Genomic DNA, 26,713 nt, shown 5'->3' with positions numbered 1-26,713 from the left:
CTTATTTAAAACAAAGTTCACAGAAAAATGAGCACTTGAACACAATGTAGGGTGATAATAACTAATGATTACAGCAGAGTTTAGGTTTGGGAAAAAATGATGTGACAAGTATTTTAAAAAGCTTCACAGCCCCGTCAGCTTGTCTCATCCATTCTGTGGACGCAGTGGCGCAATGTCAGTGAATTTCCACAGCAGGTGAGGAAAGGAATTAGGGGCGCACTTGGTTTACCACCCTTTATTTCAGATCTGAGTGAATCCGCCCCTGTGACCTCTCTTGGAGCAGCCTAACTACCAGCATGTTGACCAGCTCCTGTTTCTATATAAAAACCTTGACACTCCCAAGCACTAGCTTAATGAATATTAAAAGTTTCAATTGACTAACTTCAAAAGGTTCTGTACAAATGTGTTGTTTTGTACGTGTTTACCTCCTTTCTGATGGAGGTTTTTTTGTTATTTATTTCAGTCTAAATAATAATAAATCAGTGAATGACTGAATGTGATGTAATGTGCATTGTTTTTTGGAACTGTGACATATTTCTAGATGTTTAGGATTCAACTTTATGTGTTTGGATAAGAAAAAAAATTGTGATAAACGTCACTGTAGAATCGCAATTTAAATCAAGTCGAATCAGGACAAAAGGGTAACGTCCCAGCACGAGCCAGCACCCAATCGCACCAATACGGCACAGAGCGATACCACCTACCAGATCCTTGCTAGCAGGCCCCGGAAAGAGCCCGAACCAGCCCACCATGCCAGCAACACCCCAGGGAACCCAACCCAACCCATGCCTCCGGCGGCTTGCTTGACTGTTATTCAGCAGCCAATCAGGAGTCAGCATATTCCTCTGCTGTTAATGATGTCATAGCTTTTCTTCAGCAACCAAACAGAAGCCAGCATTTTCTTCTGATGTTGATGATGTCACCGCTTTTCTTCAGCAGCCAATCAGGTGTCAGCATGTTCCTCTGCTGTTGATGATGTAATAGGTTATCTCAGAATAAAAGCAAGTTCCTTTGACCAGAGAAATGACTCTTCAGTCTCTGGGGCTCTAATCGTTGTTAGGGGTATCTGCAGTAACTGCAATGAGCCATAGTGTGGCAGATGACCGTCTGGAGGTTCTGCAGATCTACAGCCTCCTGCAGTACATCCATAAGGGTGATAAGGAGCGGATCAAACAGATAGTTGAGCATGGCGTAGAAAACATCATCAACCTAACGGAGCCGAAAGATGGCATTGGTGTTCTGCACATGGTGGTCTCTGCCAATAACTATGATCTTATCAGCTACCTTCTCTCCCTAGGCGCAAATCCCAATGTACAAGACGGGAAAGGCCGCACCCCAATCATGCTAGCTGCTCAGCTAGGCTATGAAGAAATAGTGACTCTGTTGATTGACAATGAGGCTGACCTGTTGCTCCAGGATGCGGGGGGCCATGGTGTGCTGTTCTACTGCATCTACCCCAGCAAGCACCACGCCCACTGCCTGCAGTTGGCGCTGAAGGGTGGAGCAGATGTCAACAACGTGTCAGCACAAGGAGTTCATGTGTTTCAGCGGATGTGTGAGGAAGCGGAGAAGTGTGCCCCCTTGTGTTTTTTCATGTTAGAAGCTGGGGCAGACCCCAAAGCAGTAAACAAGACCACAGGCGTGACTGCATTGATGGCGGCAAGTAAAGCGGGCTCCCTGCAGCTTGTCAGAGCCATCCTGAAGAAAGGAGGAGACCCCAACGCCCTGAGCACAGAGCGCCTCTCAGCGGTGCACCTCGCTGCTGAGGTGGGCTCCTTGGAGGTGATCCAAGTGCTATCTGCATACTCAGCTAACATGCAAGCGCTCACTCTAAAAAGCTGCACAGCTTTACATTATGCTGCAGCCTCAGGCAATGCTAACCTCTGCAGGTTCCTGGCACAAAGAGGTTGTAACCCTAAGCTGAAGAACCAAGATGATTGTCTACCCAAGCAGACTGCTAAAGCCTGCAAGCAAAACGCAGCAGCCAAGGAGCTGCAGAAGGTAGAGAAGCAATTAGCGAAATACAAGTGCAGTCCGAGAATGCTGAGATTTTATGACTGGTCTCAGGAGAACCAAAATGAACTAGAACAAGCTTGTGGAGAAGAATTGGAAAGAGTTCCAAAAAAAGAGTTAATTTCTGTGATAGAGGGTCTTGGCGCTCCTATTGATACAGACCAGCTCAATGAGATTGTCTCAGCTAACGATGAGTTCAACATGGAACTTATCAACCTGAATGATTTGATCAAAGCTGAAAACTACATCGAAAAGGCGTTCCTCCACTCCTCCTTTGTGGCAAAGGAGAAGAAAGGCAAAGGTGGGAAGAAGGCCACCCCAAAGCCTGACAGTACCCAGCCATCAGAGCCCATGCCCCAAAGACCAAATGGAGACCTACTACTCAAAATTATTGGGAAGGTCACCAATCACACAGACACCCGCCGCTTTGACAGCCATCACCCACCAGCACATCACTTAGCCGATGACTCAGCGTGGTACATTAAGAAGCCCCAGCGAACGTTGACATTACCTCCTTTTTAAGGCGTTTCTGTGGATGTAAAACTAATATGTACAGTATATATAAAAAACATAATAAATATATATATATATATATATATATATATATATAATTAAAAAGGAGTTTTACGATACGTCATTGATTATGGCCTGCTTTAATGGAAACATAAAAATAGCTAGGTAGCTTCTTAGCAAGGGGTCTGATTAACACACGTGACCAGTTCTTCTAGACTCCTCTCCACCATGCGGCTTTCGCAGGTCAGATGGAGAAAATGAAGCTTTTATTGGCCGGGGCTACCTTGGATGCCATAGCCTTTAATGAAGGAACACCCTTCATGAGGGCCATCGCAAACTTGCAATCTCCCTGTGTGGTAGAAGTGTGCCACGATAGTTGGCGCAAGGGGTCGGCGGGGATGTCGGCCACTCACCTGACCCGTGTTGAAACACAAATCGCTGTGTAACTGCACAGCGAAGAATGCTGACCAGCTACTTTTCTTACACAATCATTTGAAAAACAGCACTGATGATGAGCAGCTGCACATTTGTCTCTGCACTTACATTCCCTGACATGATTTAAGAATTAATTGTATTCTTTCATCCATCCACCTTTTATTTAGAAACCCAAATTGCCCAAGTGTTATGAGAGCTGATGTCGTAGGTTTTATGTGTTTTTAAAGCTGCTTTGATTGTGCACAGAAAAAATGTCTAGTTTCTTGTGGGATTTTTGCTGCTCATTTAAAAACATTTTGGAGTCTTTATTTATTTTTACTGAATAAGGTTTTGAGTTAGATCAGCTTGAATTAGCTTAACAAGCTAATATTTAGTTATGTTTTATATATTTTTAATTATTTTACAATATAATTACTATTGGTTTTGGTGATTTGATATGATTAAAGATAATAGTGATACATTTGTTTGGTTACTTTAATGAATGGATACAGACTACGGATATAACGATTCACTCAACTCCCGATACGATTCGATTCACGATTTATTTTACAAAATGGGACTGTAGTTTTTTGGGGAAAAAACTAGAAAATACTGTAGTATTGTTTTTTATTATTAATTGTCTAAAGAATCCCTTGATAAACTATTCAAAACAATGCAATTTAACTGAAAATAAATCTTGAATGAAATAAATAAAGGAATAATACAAATGAAGAAGCTTATTAATTTAAATTCTCGTTCTATAGTAAACAATGCAAAACTGCATAATAGCTCTTTTTCTTTTTAAAAGTGCAACTGAAAATGTATTTTGTGCCTTAACAATTGGACTTTAAAAAAAAAATTTCACTGTATTTACGTCAGATATTAGTTTGAACCAGCAGAGGGCGCTGGTAACCCAGTGGTCGGTTGGCATGCAGCTACTCTAGCAGTGAAGAAGAGATGCTATGCTAGCAGACAGAGCTAATAGAAAAACGTGACTTTTACAGATATTCACGTAATATTACAAATATTCTTTCGGTGCTAAAGGGGTAAGGAATCATTTATTAACATGCAACATTAACATGTAAGAGTAGAAGGCAGCCAGAAAGAAAATAGAAGCAGATTCCGCCCGCCGGTACACTGCTGGACAAGAGAAAGGATAAATATATAGCGCCCTCCGCTGTTTAAAAAAAGTACTGCGATTCAATTTTCAAAGTGTCGACGTCAATTGTGATACCTATGAATCGATTTTTAACTGCCTTATGATTAATCGTTACATCCCTAATACAGACACATACTGTATACTTTGTTAAAAGGAAAAGTCAAAGGGAAAAAGCCAAAACCCTAAAAGAGCTAAAGAAAAGCCACTGCAATAAAACCTCTCTGCCACTCATAAAAAAGGGTTCTTATAAGCAGCCACTCGTCGTCAAGTTAATTAGCTCAAGAAGAAACTACAGAAAATATTTTGACACAAAATATAGAGCACTCTCTTTAACAAAAAACTTAATATGGAGTCATCAACTGACAGAACCACCATGGTTCTGTCAGTTGATGACTCCATGTCAGCCACCGCCCCCACATACACACCCAAGAAAGCCCCAAGGAGTCGAGGGCCCAGCGCACCCCACCATGGAGACCACCCCCAAGACCACCAGAAAACCAGGTTTTGTTAGGGTTTACTCCGGGTGATCCGGTTTAATCCTGTAGAGTCTGTGTTATGGTTGTGCTTAATCTACAAAAATATTTGCCAGCCATTTTAAGAACAGCCAACCCCATATTGCCAGACGTTTTAGATTATTTTCACTGATTTTTCAAGACCCACATAATATTTTGTACTATGATAATCTCACATCAAACCAGATTCTGAAAGATTAGATTCTCTACTTTCATCAGAAAAAAATATTTTGTTTCTAGCTTGTTTCATTCTTCTGTAATCAGCAGTTGAATACAGGCAAATTTCACACGAATTGCCAGTTTGTGACAAAAAGCTGAGAAAAACGACTTTTTTTTTTTTTGCTTTAGTGACACCTCAACATTGGTTTCCTTCTATAAAACTATAAAAACAATACTGACACAGGGCTTTTGATGGCAACATTATTATTATTATACTATCTATGTCAGAGTCAGATGGATTTTCTACTGTATTTTGGCGTTCCTCCAAGTCTCTCCCCCATCATTCTCCCCACACACAACTTCCTCCTCCTCCCGGACATGTCACCGCTTTTTGATGGTTTTCTCTCACCATCACCACACTCTCAATAGTCCACTTAGTTCCACACATGCTCTGGTAGAGTGTGAGCTGCTGTGAGCTGGTGAGAACTTCAGCATCAACTCTTGTAGCGCCATTTTCTGTCTCGTAAACTATTTTCCTCTCCCTCTGAGCTCTGCCAATCACGGATGATCTCTCACCCAAATGTGCTCTAGTTGGTCACTACATCATTGTACAAGTTAGATATTCACGGGGGGCTTCATCACACTGTCTCCTGGCAACCCCAGCCGAAAAACACAACGTCTTTAGACGTGAATTGCACTCCACATTACTAAACAAATAACGTCTATAGATGTGAATGGCACCCAATGAGTTAACTATCTGTATATTTTTGCTATTTTTTTTACATGTGCTGCTTAATATTAAAAGATACAGGTCCTTTGTGTGAACGTTTGTCTATTTAGTATGTTATCAGACAAACATAAGATCAGCTTTTACAGTCACACTGCATTAAAGGAAATGCTGTTTTAGTTTAACACAGACTGAAGAACCCACAGTAGTTAGAACAAATAAGGTGTCCAATGTTATCAATCATTTTACTCATTAATTATGAACAATTCAGTTGAATCACTGACCATACAGTAATGATTATTACATTGTATATTAAAATTGTTATTGTTACACTTTTGTAATACAGTAGTTCCTCATTTATCGCGGGCGTTACATTCTAAAAATAACCTGCAATAGGGGAAATTCGCAAAGTAGTCAGCTTTATTTTTTACAATTATTATCCATGTTTTAAGGCTGTAAAACCTCTCACCACACACTTTATACACTTTTCTCAGACAGGAATGAACATTTCTCTCTTTTATTTAAACATTCTCAAAGTTCAAACCTTCATAGATTTTAAAACATAAACCTTTTTCAAACATACAACACTTCAGAGTCACACTGCTAGTGATCAGACATTGATGCTGAACGCATTCAGAGTCTTTGTTGACGATGACGTCACGTCAACACAGACACTGGTCTGTTCATCCATTCAACCATGTGTGTGACCACCTGGAGCTGTAGGACACGCCCTTTAGAACCAGGACTAGGAAGGATTAGGTGTGGAGGAGAATCAGTGAGGAGGTGGTAGTAGCAGGTAAAAGTTCTCTCTGTAGCACTGAGCTAGCATAGCATTAGCCGCTAATCACACCGGCTTTTTTCACTGGTGGTTTATGTTTATGAGAGGAGAAAAAGCAGCACAGCTCCTCACTTCAGCAGGAAGTGAAACTCACAGAGTTGGATGTGTCGCTGGTGGGTGAACACAGCATTAGCCAATCAGGACGCAGAACACAATGCTTATTCATGCGCTGTAAAAATGCATCCAAAATTGCACTGTAAAAGAAATTTGCGACACAGAGATCGCGAAAGGTCCACTGAAAGCGAGGACCACTGTATATGTAAATCAACCTGAAAGTGGTATGTCAAGTTTAAACAAGTTCTATAGTTAAAGCTACAAAGGTTACATCATAATTGTTACTGTTGTGTATGTAACATATCATTCTTGTGATTTTGATCTGTCTTTGAGGTAACACACTCTTGTTAAAATTCTACTTTAAAAAGAATTTTGAACCCTTAATTTCCCCCAGTTTATACAAACATATCTTTTACAAGATAAAGTTACTGCTTTGGTTACATTAGGCCTGGGTGATATGTACTGATATTCATATCTAAATATTTTTCCTCAAAATGGTGACAGGCGATATAAACTTGGATCAAGTCAGTGAATAGAAATGCCACAAAAACCCTTTTATTAATCACTAGCAGTTCAATATTAACATTTTGGGGCACTTTTGACTTTTTCCTTCATTACAACTGAAATGTGTGATTAAATTCTGTAGTGTTATGAAACCACATTCAGGACATTGTCCCTTTAAGAAGTGTGTAAACAGCCCCTGTGCAGAGCCTTATGACTCGAGATATATTTGCGAAATATTTTAATGTTTTAGTGTCAATATTAAGTTTTTCTGCAACAAGCAGTGGCTGAAATAACAGGTTATTTATTTTATACAATTTTAAAAGAACACAATTTTTGTTTAAATAACAGCAAAGCATAACATCATGTTACATTTATTTTGTTTTTTTTATTTTACAGAATGCTGTACATGAATTAAGTTAACAGTAAAATAACCAACTTATCATCTGCAGTGTTTCACCCCATGAATTAAATTCAGAGGGTCCAGCTCTGATAGTGGGGTCTCCTAACCCTCTTCCCCTGGTCAGGGGTCTGTAACCTTTACTCTACAAGGAACCATTTAACCTCATCTCACCTGGATTAAAGTCCTCCTGGAGCCATAAAGACCTTCTCTATGAAGACAATACAGTGGATTACATTATATACAGTTATAATTATATATAATAATGTTTGATTTAATGTGATTTACATTGATCATGCAAATGACAACTTAAAAACAGTTTAAAATAAAATATAATAAATTGACATCAAGAAATAAAACAGTATCTTGCATCTTCAAATTTTTACACATCTCAGTTTACATGAACACAATGTTATATAAAGAAGATTTTCTTTTAGTTTTGTATTTTATGTATTCCATTCATTAAAAAACAAAAAAAAAACAATTTAATAATAGTTAATGTATATGAAAGGCTACAAAAAGTAACTGAATTTGATGACACATGATCATGTGATCAACACATGCTAATTACTCATTTCTTCCAGAATAGTGTTTTTGTTGGTTTAGTTATTTTACCAGGGATTTAAAACTTAAGGTTAGTCACAGGTGCAGGAAAGTTGATGGTCTGTAGATGTTGCAGGAGGTGAAGTAGGAATGTGCTGAGTCATTGCACAACGTGATTTATTTTAGGTTAACAAATAGTTATATCATGATTTTATTTGTCATTAATCATTAATAGCCTCTGTAAAAAATAACTCTATTTCAATAGTTTTTTTTAAAGCGATAGGGAGCCATTGTAAAACAGCCAAAGAGCCACATTAGGCCCCAGAACCACAGGTTGCAGACCCCTGCCCTGAGAGAACCACAGCTGAACATCTGGCCTGGCATCATAGTCCATCAGTTCTGGTCCCTCCATGATGATTCTGATGAGCGTGTACGCCCTATCACTGCGCTCGGTGAGCGTGCACTCAGTGAAGGGCCGCAGCGGCTTCTCGCCGGTAGAGAAGAAGAGTCCTAAACCTCTTTGTAGCTATTAAGGAGCTATTTACTTATAGAGTCGTGAGACAACACTAAAGTCAACTAGTCGACTCAACCCCAAGTGGCAACCCCCCCCCAATGACACCCAACAACACCAGCCAAGCCCCCTAAAGAGCTCTAAACCAACTCTTACTCTGGCCGCCAGCACGATGAGCCCAGCTTTCCTTGTCACCTCTTCGAGGTTGCCATTTGCTTGTGGTATTCCGAGGTACTTGCAACTGTCTGCTATTGTTCCTTCTGGGAGTGAGACCCCTTCTGTGTGGACTACATTCCCTCTCTTAGTCACCATCCGACCACATTTCTCTAGTCCGAATGACATCCCAATGTCTGCGCTGTAGATCTGGGTAATATGGATCAGTGAGTCAATATCTCGCTCATTCTTAGCGTACAGCTTGATGTCATCCATGTAGAGGAGGTGACTGATGGTGGCCCAGCTCCTGAGTCGGTATCCATAGCCAGTCTTGTTGATTATTTGGCTGAGGGGGTTCAGGCCTATGCAAAACAGCAGTGGGGACAGGGCGTCTCCTTGGTATATGCCCCATTTGATCAAGACTTGTGCAAGTGGCTTGCCATTGGCCTCAAGGGTGGTTTTCCACAACCTCATCAAGTTTGCAATAAAGTCTCTTAGAGTCCTGTTTATGTTGTATAGCTCCAAGCATTCAATGATCCAAGTTTGTGGCATTGAGTCGTAGGCTTTCTTGTAATCAATCCAGGCAGTGCTCAGGTTAGTGTTTCAGGTTCTGCAGTCTCTCGCAACTGTTCTGTCAACCAGGAGCTGGTGTTTGGCACCTCTGGTATTTTTACCGATTCCCTTCTGAGCTGAGCTCATGTATTGATCCAGGTGCCCGCTTATCTTAGCCACAATGATGCCAGACATGAGCTTCCATGTTGTGGAGAGGCAGGTTATTGGCCGATAGTTGGATGGGACTGTACCCTTTGAGGGATCCTTCAGGATCAGGATTGTGCGCCCTTTGGTTAACCATTCAGGGTGGTTCCCATCTCTCAGAAGCTGGTTCATTTGTGCTGCTCATGGAGTGCCGTGAGTTTCTTTAGCCAGTAGCGTGTATCATGTCAGGGCCTGGTGCTGTCCAGTTTTTCATACCTGAGCCTCTTTCTTGGATGTCTGCCACCGTGACTGTGACTGGATTCTGTTCAGGAAGGTTGCTGTGGTCCTCTCTCAGAGCCACCAGCCACTGTGCATCACTGTTGTGTGTTGCCTCCTTCTCCCATATGCCTTTCCAGTACTGTTCAGTTTCCAGCCTTGGTGGGTCTGCTCTGCTATTGCTCCCCTGCCATTGAGCGTACACTTTCGCTGGTTGAGTTGCGAACAGCCAGTTTATTCGTCTGGCTTCATTGTCTCTTGTGTACCTCTTTAGGCGGCTGGCCAAGGCTTGGAGCCTTTGTTTGGCAGTTTCCAATGCTTCAGGAATGGGCATCTGGCTGTACTTTTTGGGTACATGCTTTTTCATTGCACCTTTCAAGGCCTCCGTCAATTGGCTCACTTCTCTCCATACTGCCTTGATGTCAGCCTCCAGCCTTCTTTTCCATGGTGGGTATTTCATCTCATGGTTGCTCTTACGATAGCCAAGCGTCTCTAGGATCATTGCTGCTGTGGAGTATATCAGCTCATTGGTTTCAGTGATGGTTGATGTTGATGCTGCTCTCAGAGCTGCATTCACATCTTCTACGAGACTTTCTGATAGTACTTCACTTAGCCTCTGTAGTTGGCTTCGTGGTTGCCTGGTGGACATTTTTGCCATGATCTTATTTTTCAGGTCAGTTGCTGCCTTGTTCAGCATGATTGCACTTATTGGGGCTTCATACCCAATCTCTATTGGAGAGGCTGGTGTTGACTCCCCTCTGACCTTGTGTCCTATATATATATATATATATATACATACACATACAACAAATAACCTTTATCTAGCAGTTTGAAAACAAAAACAAAAAATGAACTTTGGCTTTACTTCACTAAATATGGCCCTCAGAGAGTTATACATTTCAAAATTTTCCGTGCTTGGGGCGCGATCACTCACACACCATGCAATCCCCTTATGCTGGATGAAAAATTCCTAGGCACCAGGTAGCCCACATGGACCATGTGAGGGCCCCCCAGGAGCTCTAATCACAAATGACCTCCATCTAAAATTTGATTTATTTTACAGTATTCAAAATTACAAAGATAAATACATTTGACAGATGAAGTTAGTACTTAGTAAAGTTCTGATCTGGCGTATGATCAGTAGTATGTTATATATAATATGATATATAAGATACCACTGATCTATTCAATGATTCATATAAGATATATCTTTAAAAATGCAATTTATGTAAAATTTTATGAAAGTGAAACAATTTCATTAATTTGGGGAAATTAAGTGTTTCACGTTGAAGCATCAACATCTACCTTTTTAAGTGACTGCTAGCCTTCCTTATTATCATAGCCTCTAAGTAAAGTGAAACTGTGATAATGTAGTATTTAAGAAGTGCTTTTCTAAATGGTAGCCCTTCAGACTATATAGTACATATGAAGGAGCTCAGTTTCAGAAAGGTTGGTGAGCCCTGGTCTATAGATATGTAGACATGTATAAACATGTATAGACATATAGACATGTATAGACATATATAGACATATAGATATGTATAGACATATAGACATGTATAGATGTATAGACATGCATAGACGCATAAACAAGAATAGACATGTATAGACGTATAGACATTTATCGATGTACAGACATATATAAACATGAACAGACATGTATAAACATGTATAGACATGTATAAACATATATAAACATGTATAGACATGTATAGACATGTATAAACATGTATAGACATGTATAAACATATATAAACATGTATAGACATGTATAAACATGTATAGACATGTATAATATGTATAGACATGTATAAACATGAATAGACATGTATAAACATGAATAGACATGTATAATATGTATAGACATGTATAAACATGAATAGACATGTATAAACATGAATAGACATGTATAGACATGTATAGACATGAATAGACATGTATAGACATGAATAGACATGTATAGACATGTATAGACATGAATAGACATGTATAGACATGTATAGACATGTATAGACATGAATAGACATGTATAGACATGTATAGACATGAATAGACATGTATAGACATGTATAGACATGTATAGACATGAATAGACATGTATAGACATGTATAGACATGAATAGACATGAATAGACATGTATAGACATGCATAGACATGAATAGACATGTATAGACATGTATAGACACGTATAGACATGAATAGACATGTATAGACATGTATAAACATGTATAGACATGAATAGATATGTATAAACATGAATAAACATGTATAGACATGTATAGACATGTATAAACATGTATAGACATGAATAGACATGTATAAACATGAATAAACATGTATAGACATGTATAGACATGTATAAACATGTATAGACATGTATAAACATGAATAGACATGTATAGACATGTATAGACATGAATAGACATGTATAGACATATATAAACATGTATAGACATATATAAACATGAATAGACATATATAAACATGAATAGACATATATAAACATGTATAAACATGTATAAACATGAATAGACATGTATAGACATGTATAGACATGTATAGACATGAATAGACATGTATAGACATATATAAACATGTATAGACATATATAAACATGTATAGACATATATAAACATGAATAGACATATATAAACATGTATAAACATGTATAGACATATAGACATGTATAAACATGTATAGACATGTATAAACATGTATAGATGAATAGACATGTATAAACATGTATAAGCATGTATAGACATATAGACATGTATAAACATGTATAGACATGTATAAACATGTATAGACATGTATAAACATGTATAAACATGTATAAACATGTATAGACATGTATAAACATGTATAGACATATAGACATGTATAAACATGTATAGACATGTATAAACATGTATAGACATGTATAAACATGTATAAACATGTATAAACATGTATAAACATGTATAGACATGTATAGACATATAGACATGTATAAACATGAATAGACATGTATAAACACACTCTAAAAAAAATACAAAGGCTCCACTTAATTAAATTAAGGTAACAATTTGCATCAATCTTTTTAATAAATTTCAACTAAAATTTTTCAGTAAATCCAACAAGACTTTTAATGTTAGAAACTCAGTTAATTAAGCTGAACCAACTTAATTTTAATAAAATGGTTCATGTTAAATTAAGGTGAACCAACTTAATTTTAATAAAATGGTTCATGTTAAATTAAGGTGACCCAACTTAATTTTAATAAAATGGTTCATGTTAAATTAAGGTATCATTTTACTTAATTTAAGCTATTCCAGCTCATTTGTTTTGCATTTCTCATCACAAATATCATTTCAAATTGTTTCCTCAATTTCTTATCAATAACATTCATTTTATTAACATTAATACAGTTCAGTCAGTTTAATGGTCAAACGGGTTTATTGTATATAAATGCCAACCATCAAATAAACATGGAGGAGCTCCAAATGAAGACACAAAGGTCAAATATTTGCAGGAGTTTGCTGTTAAACACACACACACACACAAAAAAACTTAAATTCAAATTAATATTTGAATTTTGGAAGATTGATCCCCTAAACTAAATTCAATGTGTCACTCTCTGCATGTTAAATAACAAAAATAAGGAAACACAACACTGTCATGATAAAAGGAATGCATAAAACAATGTTGCTGGTGTTTGGAAAAAAAATACATCAAATGGCTATATGCGTCCTTCCTGAATAATAGTATAATACAGTTTCTATATATATCGAACACATTAATAGTTCAAAAAATGTGTAAATCAACATATGCAAATATACCTAGCTAAAATTGATGCAGTTTTTTTTTTTGTTTTTTTTAAGTGTTGTTGATTCAGCTTTATCATTTTTATGCTGCCTAGATTTTGGTTTGTGCTTGTTTTAAAACTATAATGCATTATAGCTACAGTATATGTTGTTTAGTTTTTTCTATGTATTTCTGTTAAAGTCTAAATATTGATAAAACCTCAAAAGTACAAAAAATTACAATCTACTTTTCAAATGTATAATTAAATGAAGTGACTGTTGTATGTAACTGCATTTATTTTAGCTGGGTGTATCTAATCAATAACCAACTGGGAACAATAGAGGTGCTGTATGTTGCACCAAAAACCAACACAAATATAACAGTGCAACATTTGTGGAATTAGAACGCAGCTTACATTTTAGAACAGCAGTTTACTTTTTAAAGACATTACCTTGGGACTAGCTCGCAGAGCATCCAGCTCAAGGAATATCTTTTGAAATGCCTCAAAAGTGCTCTTTAGTTCTTTTGGGTAGCTCAGGTTGAATGCATATATTAGTCCCATGAGCAAGGCACATGCTCTCGGGACAGTCAGGCCATCCAGGACTTCTGCTCCCTCAATCACCACCGTTGCGTTGGCTGGTTCAGATGCCCCTCTGCTCACAACAATCTTCATAACTTCATCACCATCCTGGTATAAGTAGGTCAGAATCAATGTCAGTGTTTTTTTTCATATATAAAAACAACAAAAATGCAGTGTATCTGAACTTAAGAGATAACTTCAGGATTAAACCTGGGTTTAGGGAATGCCATTTAGTAGCAAAACAAACAATATTAATGGCATACTTTAAACACAAACACTGCCCACAAAGCCCAGTTCAAACTTACTTTTGCTTTCAGACAAAAACAAAACTTACTGAATATATCACAAATTGTCCTGATTATAGTTGTTATTATTCAGTTGCACTGTCTACCATCCCTAAACACAGCCCAGGTTAAATCCTGAAGTTATCAGTAGAACTGTTGGATTTACCTACCAACTGTTCTTTGAAGAGATCCTCCTCCTGTTCTCTCAGGTACACCATTAGGCTACGGATTGCAGCTTCTCTCCTCCTTTCTACAGACTGTTCCTGTAAATAATACAAGAAAATGGAATTTAAAAAACAAATCTTTAAAAAGAAATGTGCAAATCAAAAAATATAACATTTATTCATTATTGTATATTCTTTCGTTTTGGAAGTGTTGAATAATGACAATTTTAAATACAAATCTATTATGTATTCCTTTATGATTTATTTAACTAACTTTTTTATATTTTAAATTAACTGTTACATGTATTTATACCTCCAGCAGCATGTTCTTTATGTGCTGAATCTTCCTTTTTGCAGCTCCTCCTCTTGAGGACACCAAGGCCATTATTTTTGGGGTATACTGGTCCAGTTTTGCCATAAATGTTGTCTCAAGACCAACAGTGGTGATCCTTCTGAATTCTTCATTTATCTGTATAAAACACAAATAAAAGGGCGCGATTTGTTAATGTAGAAAATTGACTGACATTGCACATACCGCAAACAATTTTCTGAAACAATATTAACCTGCGTTGTATCGAAAAGAGCAGGCCATCGGTCTGTTAAGTCACTGATTGGTGGTGCTTCATTGACAACTTCCTGCCTGCGAATGGAGAATGTCTTTGCCATTTTCTCACTGATGACCAGGCTGTTGTTCCTCTTCTTTACTTCATCAAGGAGTTCTAATCTTACATGTTCCAAAGTTCCTTCCGTTTCTCCTTGTGGGTGAGGAGGTAAATAGTTCACCTCTGCTCTTTTCGGCTTTTTGATATTCTTTGCAGGTGCTTTCTCATGTGCTTGCTTCTTTTTAAGAGAGTTCACATCAAGCTCAGGGCATCCAAGCCCTCTCAATTTAGATCTATAGCCAGCCATTTTATATTTCAATCTTTGCTGCCATCCATAGCATCCGTTATATGAACCTGGTTCTTTAAGGCAAGGATGCTTCTGAATCAGTGCCTCAGCAACATCGTTCAACTGCGCACTTGTGGGGTAGGCAACATACAGAAAGATGCTTTCAGCCAGCTTCTCAAGGATGTCTGAAAGGATTGTGGCAAAGCTGAGCTGAATTCCATCCTTTTTGAAAGCTTCATTTCCTGAGGCCAGCACAAGCTCTGTGTTATAGGCAAAAGTAGGTACTGGAAATGTAGTGGGCCAACGCTGTGTACGCTGAGTAACACAATCAGGTGATGAAAGAATCAGTGTGTCCTGCGATCCAGAAGAGCAGCTGCTGCTAGCAGGATGGACAGAGTTTTCTGAATTAGGGAGCGAGGTTACTAATACACTTTCAATAGAACTGTCCACATCAGTAAAGGTCAGAGTAACTGCAGGAGGTTCAACAATGTCAACTACCTTAATGGTGTCTTTGTATTTGATGTCACTTGTTGATGTAAGAGAAAAATATTCCTCTCCAAAGTCAGCATCCTTATAATGCAAGGTAAACTTTCCATCAAGCCCAAATTTCTCTCTCACAATAGACTCAAGTTCATCCACAGTATCAGGGATTCCATGAGGTAAATCCAGTTTGCGAATTTCGTGGTCCTGAAGAATGATCCGAAGTTTGACTTGAGAAGACATCAGGGTATCTATAAGAGAAAACATTACATCAGTTTGGGTTATAGAATGTGTGCAGACACATCACATACTGTAAGCATTTAGTATGGGAGAAGAATATGGCCACTAAAAAGTCCTCTAGATAAATACAAGCTTTGGACTTAGACTTTTCATCACATTTATCATAAAAACTAGTATGCTGAGAGGTTTTTACATTACACTGTGACATTTCCTCATCATCAAACTTCGCAGCAAGTGTTATGTTTGTGTCCATAAGAATACTTCTACAGACTCTACTGCAAAAGATCCTATATGTCTGCTTATACTATGACTACATGTTGGATATATTTATGTCTATGTCTAAATGACAAGAATAGGAAGAAAGCTTTGTTCACATTAACATTTACCTCTGAAGAATAATGTAATAAAAATAAAGCTACAAAGCTTACCATCTTGATGTAAATATGAGTTCCATAATACTGAGATCGACAACTACAACTCAGATTACGTTTTTACATCTCCATATTAGCAGAGTCATGAAGAGCCAAACATCCTCTTCTCCTCAGCGAGAATCAATGTGGTCTGGGTTTAAAAGTCATACCATGCTTCTGGCAAATCGAGACACTGGTATTGCCCCATGTTTGATGGTATGCTGACCCCTTTGCCATCTATGGTACATAAATGTAGCACTTCTGGGTCACCATGCGCTTCCCTGCAACACTGTATGCTGCCATAGGGAAGATGTCAAACAATTCACTAGGCTCAATGAGTTTAACACTTCTTGTGTTTTCAAGCTCATAGCTTCGAAGATGCTCAATATACCATGAATTTAAACATTTCACAATGAAGTCAACCTTCCCATTTACAACAACAAGCTGTATCAATTCTACAAAATCTGGCAGACCACCTGTTGAGCCATGTGCCAAGATCATGCCAGTTGTGTAACTGGTGCCATTGTAGCACCCTGTGTTTGCCATGTGGACAAATGATTCACCAGGGAATTTTGATTCCACTGCTTTCTTAATGTCTTCCCTCAGCACAGTCAAATCCACTGTTGACAGTTTTGCTACCTGTAGAGGTTTAACAATTTTACTGCCATGTAGTTGGTATGCAATCATTAACTGATGCTTCACTGCAAGAGACAACAGAATGTTTCGGAAGCTATGCGTATGCCTGACCACACGCTTAAAAAAGCTGTGCTTAGCTTCAAAGCGCATAGTCCACAAAGACACAAGTGGACCAAAAGCCTTTATCAGGTGTGGGTAGTGTTCGAGAAAATGATGCTTCGGAATAAGTCTTTCCTGAGGGAAAACTTCCAGGAATCTTTGCCGATGCTCAGAAATCTTGCTGTCAAGGAAACAAATAGTGAGGTCTGTATGAACAGGAGAAAGGACAAGCTCAACTATGTCCTTAAGGTTCAGAAGGATCAGCCATGCTGGTTCATTCTCCGGGATTCTTTCTCCAACTATCAAAGGAAGGAGGCGAAGCAAAGCCCAGTTTTCATGGGCATTCCCACCAACAGTTTTCCTTGCAGCAAAAGTCAGTGGAACTGGTTGTGGTGCATCCGTTCTATCTGCCCATCTGTATGGGAACTCTTTGATTAAGTTATTTAATTCATTGAGTGTGAAATATTTCTCTTTGATTAAGGCATTTAGGCATAGTGCTAACTCTAAAGGCACAATACCTTCAAATAGATCATGTAGCAAATCAGGTGGGTAGCCAGATAAAACATTGAAGTATTTTAGTTTGTCAGTCAGTGGGCACTGTCTCTTTACTCCATAACAATGAGATGCACTTGTATCTCTCTGCGCTGTCTGAACATGCACCTTGTGCTCTTGTGTTGTCCGAGGACAAAATGCTCCTGTTTTAAATTCACTCACCTGGAATTGGGATCTTTCACCAAGACAGAACCTGCAGACGTGTGTACTTGAGAAGCTCTCCACAAACCCTCCGATAGAGTGGGCACCTAGGTTATCTGCAACGACACAATACACAGTACCTTTGACTCGAAGACCTAGTGAAGGAATGTAAAGTCCCTCTTCTTCTAGGCTGGCAAGGTCTTTTAGCAGTGGTTCTAACACAGCACTATAGCCAAATTTTTTAACATCATCAGCCTTGCAGAGAATGGCAAGGTAGATTGATGTCAGCGAGGATCTGAGCAATGGTGGCACATTAGCTAAAACCCAATACACAGCAGTAATTTTGTGTTTTTTTCTTGATGTGCCAAGTGGATTACACACTTCAAAATCATCCACATACAGAATGAGAGAAATGGCTGGATTGTTTTCTGATAGCAATGTATTGTTTTTAAAATGTATGCCATCATGAAATGATTTGTAGAAGTGAGTATCAGACCTGCTGTCTGCTTCAGAGCTATGTCTGAGCAAATCCTGGATCTCTTTCTTCTTCAAAACCTCATGTAAGGACTTTAAAATAGGTACATATTGGAAACTTCTTTTCTCCCTAGCACTGAGAATGTACTCTATAGGTTCCACCATAGAAAAATGCTCCTTGAAATACTCTCTTCTTTTGTAGGAGGTGGACAGAGGAGCATTATGTCCTAGAGCTAATGTAATTGGGTTAGATTTACATAGGTCTGTCGCCATCTCTGAGATGATAAAATCATCAACCTCACAATTATGCTTCTTTAAGCATGACCGTAAAATATCTTTTAAAAGAGGACCTGAAGCTGATGAAGAAATGAAGTGAAGTTCTTCCACTAACTCATCAATACACCTTTGTGGTACATTGAATATGCTCTCCATCTTCAGCAGCAGGTGGGCAACATTTTTTTCAATTAAGTATGGCAGTTCTCTCATTTCTTCATCTTCAGGATCTTCACTCACTGTACCCTACATATCCTCCTCAATAGGATCGTCTCCTGTATTTGAAGGATTAACAAACCTCTGCAAGAGCTCAGGCCTGAAGTCATCCAGGGAATGAGGAGTGTGTTTCCGGCTCCTATGAGAGGCAAATGTTCCATAAATGTTTGTTTTAAAAGAGCAATTTTCAAAAACACAAGACACGGTTTCCTGCTTTTTTAAATGACGGCCAATGTGTTCAAAGTATTCTCTTTCTGTGGAGATTGTGTTTAAAGAACAACATGAACATTTAAAGGACAGAACTTCTGTGCGTGTCCCTGTCTCACGTGTTGAATGGCTTCTTGACAGATGGGTTCTCAGGCTGCCCCATGTTTTAAACGAACAATAACACTCCCAATAGAGGCAAGGGAGAAATTCTCCACCATGACCATGTCTAAGTCTATAATGCTTTAAAAGATCAGTTCTTCTTGACACTTCAAATTTGCAAATTTTACAGGTCCAATTCATTTTTAAAACTAAGCAAAGCTCTGTCTAAACTGCTTGATTTTTTTTTTTTTTTTTTCCAATTGTTTAGTATTTCAAAGCTATAGTGCTTTAAACCTGTGCAGTATCACATTTAGAAAAACTTGTAGCCTATGATGTGTTTCTAAATTGAATTTGGAAAAACTAAAAATTTGCTAGCAACCAACTGCAAGTGAATTTAACAAGAAAAAAATAATGAAAATGAAACAACAGAAGTTGTGTTGACTACACACACATTTCAATCATTCCTAACTTCAGAAAATGCTACGTGTTTCAATAGCAAAACAGAAAAATACCCAGGCCTCCTGCAGCCTTACCAAAAGGAAACCTTTTCTATGGCGTCTCTACAAGTAATGTCGGTGTTTTAACGCATTGCACATAAACACAGACCAACACGTATAGACTTAAAACTTAAATTTATCTCATAAAATAATTTGTTACAGGTTTAGTTGAGACCGTCAAGTGATTAGCTATCACCATGCAGAGTGGAGCTAACCTGTAGGTTAGCTTCTTCAATGTAGTGCAAACTTTAAAAAAAAAAAAAATAAATAAATAAAAAAAAATAAATAAATAAATAAAAATTTGGACCAAACAAAACACCAATCCCTCGTACCTTTGCAGCGACACAATTAACGTTTAATTAATTAAAATAATTCGGCTGCCTGCCACAGTAAACAAAAACATGAACCATGCAACAGAAGACGTCTGTGTTTGACGGTCACCTCGGCAGGGATAAACGGTTGAGGGGCGGTTGTTTCGCGGAGGGAAGTCACTGCTGAAGCAGCCAAGGGTCTACCATTTACAATCACGAAATTAGCTTAATATCAATTTTGTCTGTGTTAAAAAAAACGAATTCTTGTACCGTTTGCTGATACAGTTAGTAGCGGTTATGAACAAAATAAATCAAAACAGGTACTTACCTAGTGATAATCCATAGGAACTCTTGTTTTCTTCTGATTTTTTAAATTTTCCAACAGGTGTTAACGGTCGCAGCCTCGCGCCTCTTCTCTTCTTCTGTGGTTTATTGGCGGGTGGCGCTCATCAGAGAAATGTGCATTTTCCGCCACCTACTGTATCGGAGTATGAACCAGAGTTTTGTCCTTTTCCCTAAGTCATAATAATTTTAACTTCATTCAAAACATTACCCACATTAATCTCCATCCCCTGACGGTGTAAATCCTGAAGCATTGGCTCCTCTATGTATGTGATTGCACGATAAAAATCAGCTCAATCTGCCACTAGGAAAGAACATCCTGTTTTTTTTCCTTCAAAATAAAAGCTCATATTACTATGCACATGACCTGTGCTTTTGTTTTGAAATAAAGGATGTTTAATGTGGTCGGTCGGTTGCTCAAAGGTCCTCAAAAGAAACCTCAGAATAGAACCTCACCTCTTTAAGACTTATGAAAGAGAACATCTCTACTTAAAGCATGATTGGAAAGTCTTACATAAATTCAGCCCTTAGACATTTACAAAAACATTTTGTCTTACTTATTTTACGTTTATTTATTTATTTTTTTTTTTTTTTTTTTTTTTTTTTTTTTTGTCTGCACATGCTGTCGAAGGTTAACACTACAAGAAGTGCAATCTTTAACAGCAATGCATATTTTCTTATTGCAATTAAATAAATGTATTTATTTCATTGCATAATTGTGACCATCACCAGCTCTCCCTAGGGAAGGGTAAGAAATACTTTATTAAAGGGAGGATGTAAAAAAGAGAGGGCAGTGTTACACCAAGGTGAGGGGGTGGAGGGGGGTGGGGAAGTATTTATTTAAATTTATATTTTTCAGTTATTTATCATCTGCCAGTTGCCGGTTGTGATTCAGCTCAGACAATGAAGAAGGTGGAACTGATTTTGGGTTTGCCCTTTGGTCATGCAAACGTTTTGTTGAAAATGTATACATATTTAAGTTGACAGTTCTATATTTTCAGCTGGACCAACTTATTAAAATAAGTCATCAACTTGTTATAATAAGTCCATGTAACACATTTATGTTGAAAAAACTCCTGATTTTAAGCTCAACTAACTAACCCCATATTTTCAGCTGGACCAACTTATTAAAATAAGTTATCAACTTGTTATAATAAGTCCATGTAACAAATGTATTCTTTTATGTTGAAAAATCTCTTGATTTTAAGCTCAACTAACTAACCCCATGAATCATTTCTTAGAGTGCATGAATAGACATATATAAACATGTATAAACATGTATAAACATGTATAGACATATATAAACATGTATAAACATGTATAAACATGTATAGACATATAGACATGTATAAACATGTATAGACATGTATAGACATATATAAACATGTATGGATGAATAGACATGTATAAACATGTATAAACATGTATAGACATATAGACATGTATAAACATGTATAGACATGTATAAACATGTATAAACATGTATAGACATGTATAAACATGTATAAACATGTATAGACATATAGACATGTATAAACATGAATAGACATGTATAAACATGAATAGACATGTATAAACATGAATAGACATAAATAAACATGTATAGACATGTATAAACATGTATAGACATATAGACAATTTATAAACCTGATATAACATGTATAGAAACATGAATAGACATAAATAAACATGTATAGACATGTATAAACATTTATAAAACATGTTAATAACATTGTATAGACATATAGAACATGTAGAAACATGTATAGACATGTATAAAAACCATGTATAAACATGTATAGACATGTATAAAACAGGTATAAACAATGTATAAACCCATGTATAGACATGTATAAACATGTATAAACATGTAATAAACATGTATAGCCATATAGACATTTATAAACATGTATAGACATGTATAAACAGTGTATAGACATATAGACATGTATAACATGAATAGACATGTATAGACATGAATAGACTAAATAAACATGTATAGACATATAGACATGTATAAACATGTATAGACAATGTATAGACATATATAAACATGACTAGAACTTGTATAAACATGAATAGACATAAATAAAACATTTATAAGACAATGTATAAACATGTATAGACATATAGACATGTATAAACATGAATAGACATGTATAAACATGAATAGACATAAATAAACATGTATAGACATGTATAAACATGTATAAACATGTATAAACATGTATAGACATATAGACATGTATAAACATGTATAGACATATAGACATATATAAACATGTATAGACATGTATAAACATGTATAAACATGTATAGACATATATAAACATGAATAGACATGTATAAACATATATCAGACAAAAACAGTTTCCATGCAGTGAAGTCTCTGGTAGTCATGGTGATAACCAGCCAGGAAGGCAACACCCCATATATTCTGCTTGCTTTTAAAATGTAATCCACTTTAATAATCCACATTCTTATAAATTATACCAGTAATCTCATTACATGTATTTTAAGAAATAGATTACAGTTACATTTCTTTTGTTTCCAGATGATGTAACGTGGTTACCTGTAATCTGTTACTACCTAAGGCTGCTCTTCTTCACACACACAATACTTAAACACTCCCAGCATTCAGACTCACCCTTTTTATCATCATTAAAATAAATATTACTGTGAAGATAAAGGCAACAAACACGTCTGAACTTTGTGTTTTGATGGATGTTTCATTCTGTTAATACTGTGATTTTAGTATGGATCCTTTTTTAAAGTTCAACATCTAAAGACATCAACAAGGGACTGTTTCCAGGATATAAAAATATAATATCTGTGATGTATTATCAACACTTTCCTCACAGTGTGGCGTCGTCATATGATTCATTCACTCCATTAGAGAAGAATAAAACCATCAGTGTGTTGGAATGATGTGCTATGATGTTTGTGCTTCTGATATGAACGAGATGAAACAGCAAAAAAATAGCGCAGATACCCAAATCAAATGGTTCCCAAACCTTTCAGCCCAGAGACCCCCAAAATAAAGGGTCCAGAGCCCAGGGACCCCCAGTGTACCTGAAGGTGGTTGAACACAGGACTCTGAGGTCATGAGACAGTGGGAAGGGGTCGCCAGATGCTTCCAATAAACTAGGAGTATTTTCTGAACAATTTGAGCCAATTTTTGCTTATTTTTACCATTTTTCTGCAACTACACCAAACTTGCCATATTTTAACATATTTTCATCACCTTTTTTAAACTTATTGATAAGTATTATATTTTTGCTCCTTTTAATGTATTTCTGCACGTTTTTCCACTATACAGACATTTCCAGCACTTATAAACCCTTTCCACCACTTTTTTACCTAATGTCAAATATGATGAACAATTATTGTCACTTTTAACTTTTTTTCATCATATTTCATGTTTATTGTTTGCCAATTTAACCACATTCATGATTCATCATGCCTATTATTTGTCATTTGTTATTTGCCTCCTGCCACTTTTAATCCAATACTGAACCCTTTTTACCACTTTTTCTGTCTGTTTTTATACACTGTAATTAGCTACTTTTAACCAATTTCTGTGGTTTTTAAAATCTCATTTCACCTCCTTTTCCACCATTTTTATTCACTTTGAACCATTTTATTAGTGATTAAAACCATGATTTCCATCTTTAAGATGACTATAATAATAATAATAAACGTTCCTGGATAACAGTGGATATTATTCAGATGAATAAATAAATGTGGTTATCACAGATTCATAGAACAATAGACCATCATTTTACTGACTTTATGGATGGACCCCAAAAATCTCTCCTTTATTCCCCCTTATAGATGGTCCTGTCTCCACATGACTGTTCTTCAATGTTCATGTCTGTGTTCAACCACCTTCAGCTACAGTGGGGGTCCCTGCTCTATGGAACCTTTATTTTGGAGGGTCCCCCGTCTATGGACCTTTATTTTGGAGGGTCCCCGCTCTCTGGGACCTTTCTTTTTTGGAGGGTCCCCGCTCTCTGGGGACCTTTATTTGGAGGGTCCCCGCTCTCTTGGACCTTTTTTTTTGGAGGGTCCCCGCTCCTCTGGGACCTTTATTTTGGAGGGTCCCCGCTCTATGGGACCTTTATTTTGAAGGGTCCCCGCTCTCTGGAACCTTTATTTTGGAGGGTCCCCGCTCTCTGGAACCTTTATTTTGGAGGGTCCCCGCTCTCTGGAACCTTTATTTTGGAGGGTCCCCGCTCTCTGAACCTTTATTTGGAGGGTCCCGCTCTCTGGGACCTTTATTTTGGGGGTCGGGGACCTAATAAAGGTTGAGAACCATGGTCTAACTACTAACTTCAAAGCAGTTGTGTTGTATGTATACATACTGTATGTTTCATGATTATTGAATTCATTTATATACTATCATTACTTTTTCAGCTGGTGTGAAATCATCCTCACCTATCACAGTCATTCAACACAACACTGAAAAATGATACAGTTTCCTCTTTTAAACTGAACAATCCACTGTTTGTTCACCCATTAAAAGCCTGTGTGTTTGAGTGATCACTGTCCATTGAACAGGGCAGGCCTTTCATTAGGCTGGGGCCCCTGGGGGACCATTACTGGAGGGGAATCTTACCCTCTTTATTAGCCCATTTTAATATTGACACACAGTGGGGAGCAATTTGCTCTCCTCAGACCAGACACCAGATCCTGTGAATATGCATGTGTGCTGTGGGGAGTCACAGCAGTCATGTGACATGGGTGATGGACGACCCAGGTTGGGTGTCGTCTGTGGTCCCTCACAGTCAATAAAGAGGATGTGGCTGTGATATAAAATAATAAAATACAAATGTATTTTGTTATAGATTTGACTGCTGACATTATACTCTGCTTGTGTGTGTGTGTGTGTGTGTGTGTGTGTGTGTGTGTGTGTGTGTGTGTGTGTAACCCTTTCACCACAGCTCGCCAAATAGGGGACACTTTATTTACTAAAGTATTATCTATCCTTTTAAAATCAGCGGAGAAACAGATTCCATTGTAACAAAAACTATTAAGGGTTAAGTATGACTCTCACTCTCCTGAAAATAGCATTTGAGGCTAACAGGAAACCCAGGTGAGTTATAATGTTATTATATTTTTATAATATTATATATACCTTAATAGAAAACCAAAAATATGTCACTATAACTCTTTAAAGGTCCTATATCATTTTTCACTCATCTCCAGAAACCCAACAACATTATATTTGAGGTTTATTTTCCCCAAACTCGCCCGTTTTCCAGAGTTTTAGCCTCTGAACACTTTCTGACTTACTCTTAATAACAGGATGTTTTTGGCTCCTTCATGCATATGTATGAGTAGGCGTGTCTGTAGACATTTTTAATAACGATGCCCTAAGGCTGCACAATTAATCAAATTTTAATCCTGATTATAATTTTACCCTCCACGATTAAATTAACCAAATCGACTGTGGTTTTTACGTTTAAATGCTGCCTCTGATGGATATAAAACTGGAGTTTTACGAGATTATTTTAAGGTGGGGCGCTCGTGTTGAATGTGCCGACACGCCCCCATGAGTTGACATAAGTACCTAATTAATTAATTAATTAATTAATTAATTATTCCAGCAAACACTCCTGGCTGGTGTTTCTTGCCCAAAACCTGTAGCTTATCCCTAATGGTTCTTAACTTTTCTTTATACGCTGTCATCAGTGCTGCTTTTTAGAGTAAAAATTCAAGCACTTTAACATAAAATGTAAACTTTACAAGGAAGCTGAAGCTTTAAATGGACTCAATATATACATATATATGACAATAATCCTCCTGTTTACCTTCATTTGTGTTGTACTGTTGCTCTTTTGCAGAAATAAAACCTAATTTACATACAAGGGAACACGGACCACAACACTGTAACCTGAGGCACGAATGGTTTTCAGTCCGTCAGCGCACGTCTCAAAGAGATTGCTCACTACTACATCACGACGGTACTTGGTCTGCGTGATAAAGACCATTATAGACCAATGAATACAGCAGAGAAGCTGATCTTCAGCAATAACTTAAATGCACTTTGTGTTTTAATGAGTAACATTTAATTTGACTATTTCAGCAGCTCAGTCAGTTATAGGCCTGTACAATATTATTTATTAGATGAGTGGGGTCATTTTATTTTTATTTTATATTGTGCATTGTTAGAATGTCGGTGCTAAATTAATATTTTCATATTATTCTTTGAAGCATCAATGATTCATATCAAATTGTAATGTTTTAATTTTAGTGCGATTAGTACCATTCAGAGCCATAAATGCCAATGGGACTAATATTGCCCATAATATTTTGTTTTCGGCCTTGGTTTTTCTTCATTTCGGTTTCGGGCAAGAATTTTCATTTCAGTGCATCCGTAATATCTAGGGTTGCCCTGCACCGTCCCTTAAAATATGGAATAAAATTCCTTATGTGGCTGCCATACTGATAGGATAACATAAATAAATAAATACAAATCTTAGGTTAAAATTATTCTTTGCTTTCAGAAAGTGGCCAACCCTACCTAATAACCCTGTAGAAAAACCAGTAGAAAGTGTTTTTTTT

At 37.3% G+C, this 26,713-nt stretch overlaps 1 protein-coding gene, 1 long non-coding RNA gene and 1 pseudogene across 2 annotated transcripts; 1 reads left to right on the top strand and 2 right to left on the bottom strand.

Moving 5' to 3' along the window:
• The first annotated feature begins 1,080 nt into the window (after positions 1-1,080).
• Positions 1,081-2,972, top strand: LOC114475311 (ankyrin repeat and EF-hand domain-containing protein 1 pseudogene; annotated as a pseudogene).
• Positions 2,973-13,202: 10,230 nt separating this feature from the next.
• Positions 13,203-15,451, bottom strand: LOC114475408 (uncharacterized). Its single transcript, XM_028466178.1, has 4 exons — positions 14,846-15,451; positions 14,595-14,750; positions 14,288-14,380; positions 13,203-13,941 (listed from the first exon to the last, which is right to left on the bottom strand). The coding sequence occupies exons 1-4, from the start codon at positions 15,188-15,190 to the stop codon at positions 13,672-13,674; spliced, it is 864 nt and encodes a 287-aa protein (XP_028321979.1). The 5' UTR covers positions 15,191-15,451; the 3' UTR covers positions 13,203-13,671.
• A 243-nt stretch (positions 15,452-15,694) lies between these two features.
• LOC114475411 (uncharacterized) lies at positions 15,695-19,714 on the bottom strand. The gene is made up of 3 exons (XR_003675465.1): positions 18,773-19,714; positions 17,749-17,843; positions 15,695-15,900 (listed from the first exon to the last, which is right to left on the bottom strand). It is a non-coding gene; the product is annotated as an uncharacterized LOC114475411 (long non-coding RNA).
• Positions 19,715-26,713: the final 6,999 nt, after the last annotated feature.

This window comes from Gouania willdenowi, chromosome 14, assembly GCF_900634775.1.
Source record: "Gouania willdenowi chromosome 14, fGouWil2.1, whole genome shotgun sequence".
NCBI lineage: Eukaryota > Metazoa > Chordata > Actinopteri > Blenniiformes > Gobiesocidae > Gouania > Gouania willdenowi.
The sequence above is the reverse complement of the archived record's forward strand: the minus strand, read 5'-3'. Positions and strand labels throughout refer to the sequence as shown.

Coding starts and splice junctions, on each gene's coding strand:
- LOC114475408 (XM_028466178.1), bottom strand. CDS start 15,190: ATGGCTGGCTATAGATCTAAATTGAGAGGGCTTGGATGCCCTGAGCTT. Junction 14,381..14,594: donor TAAAGAACATGCTGCTGGAG/GTATAAATACAT, acceptor TATTATTTACAG/GAACAGTCTGTAGAAAGGAG. Junction 13,942..14,287: donor ATCTCTTCAAAGAACAGTTG/GTAGGTAAATCC, acceptor TACTTATACCAG/GATGGTGATGAAGTTATGAA.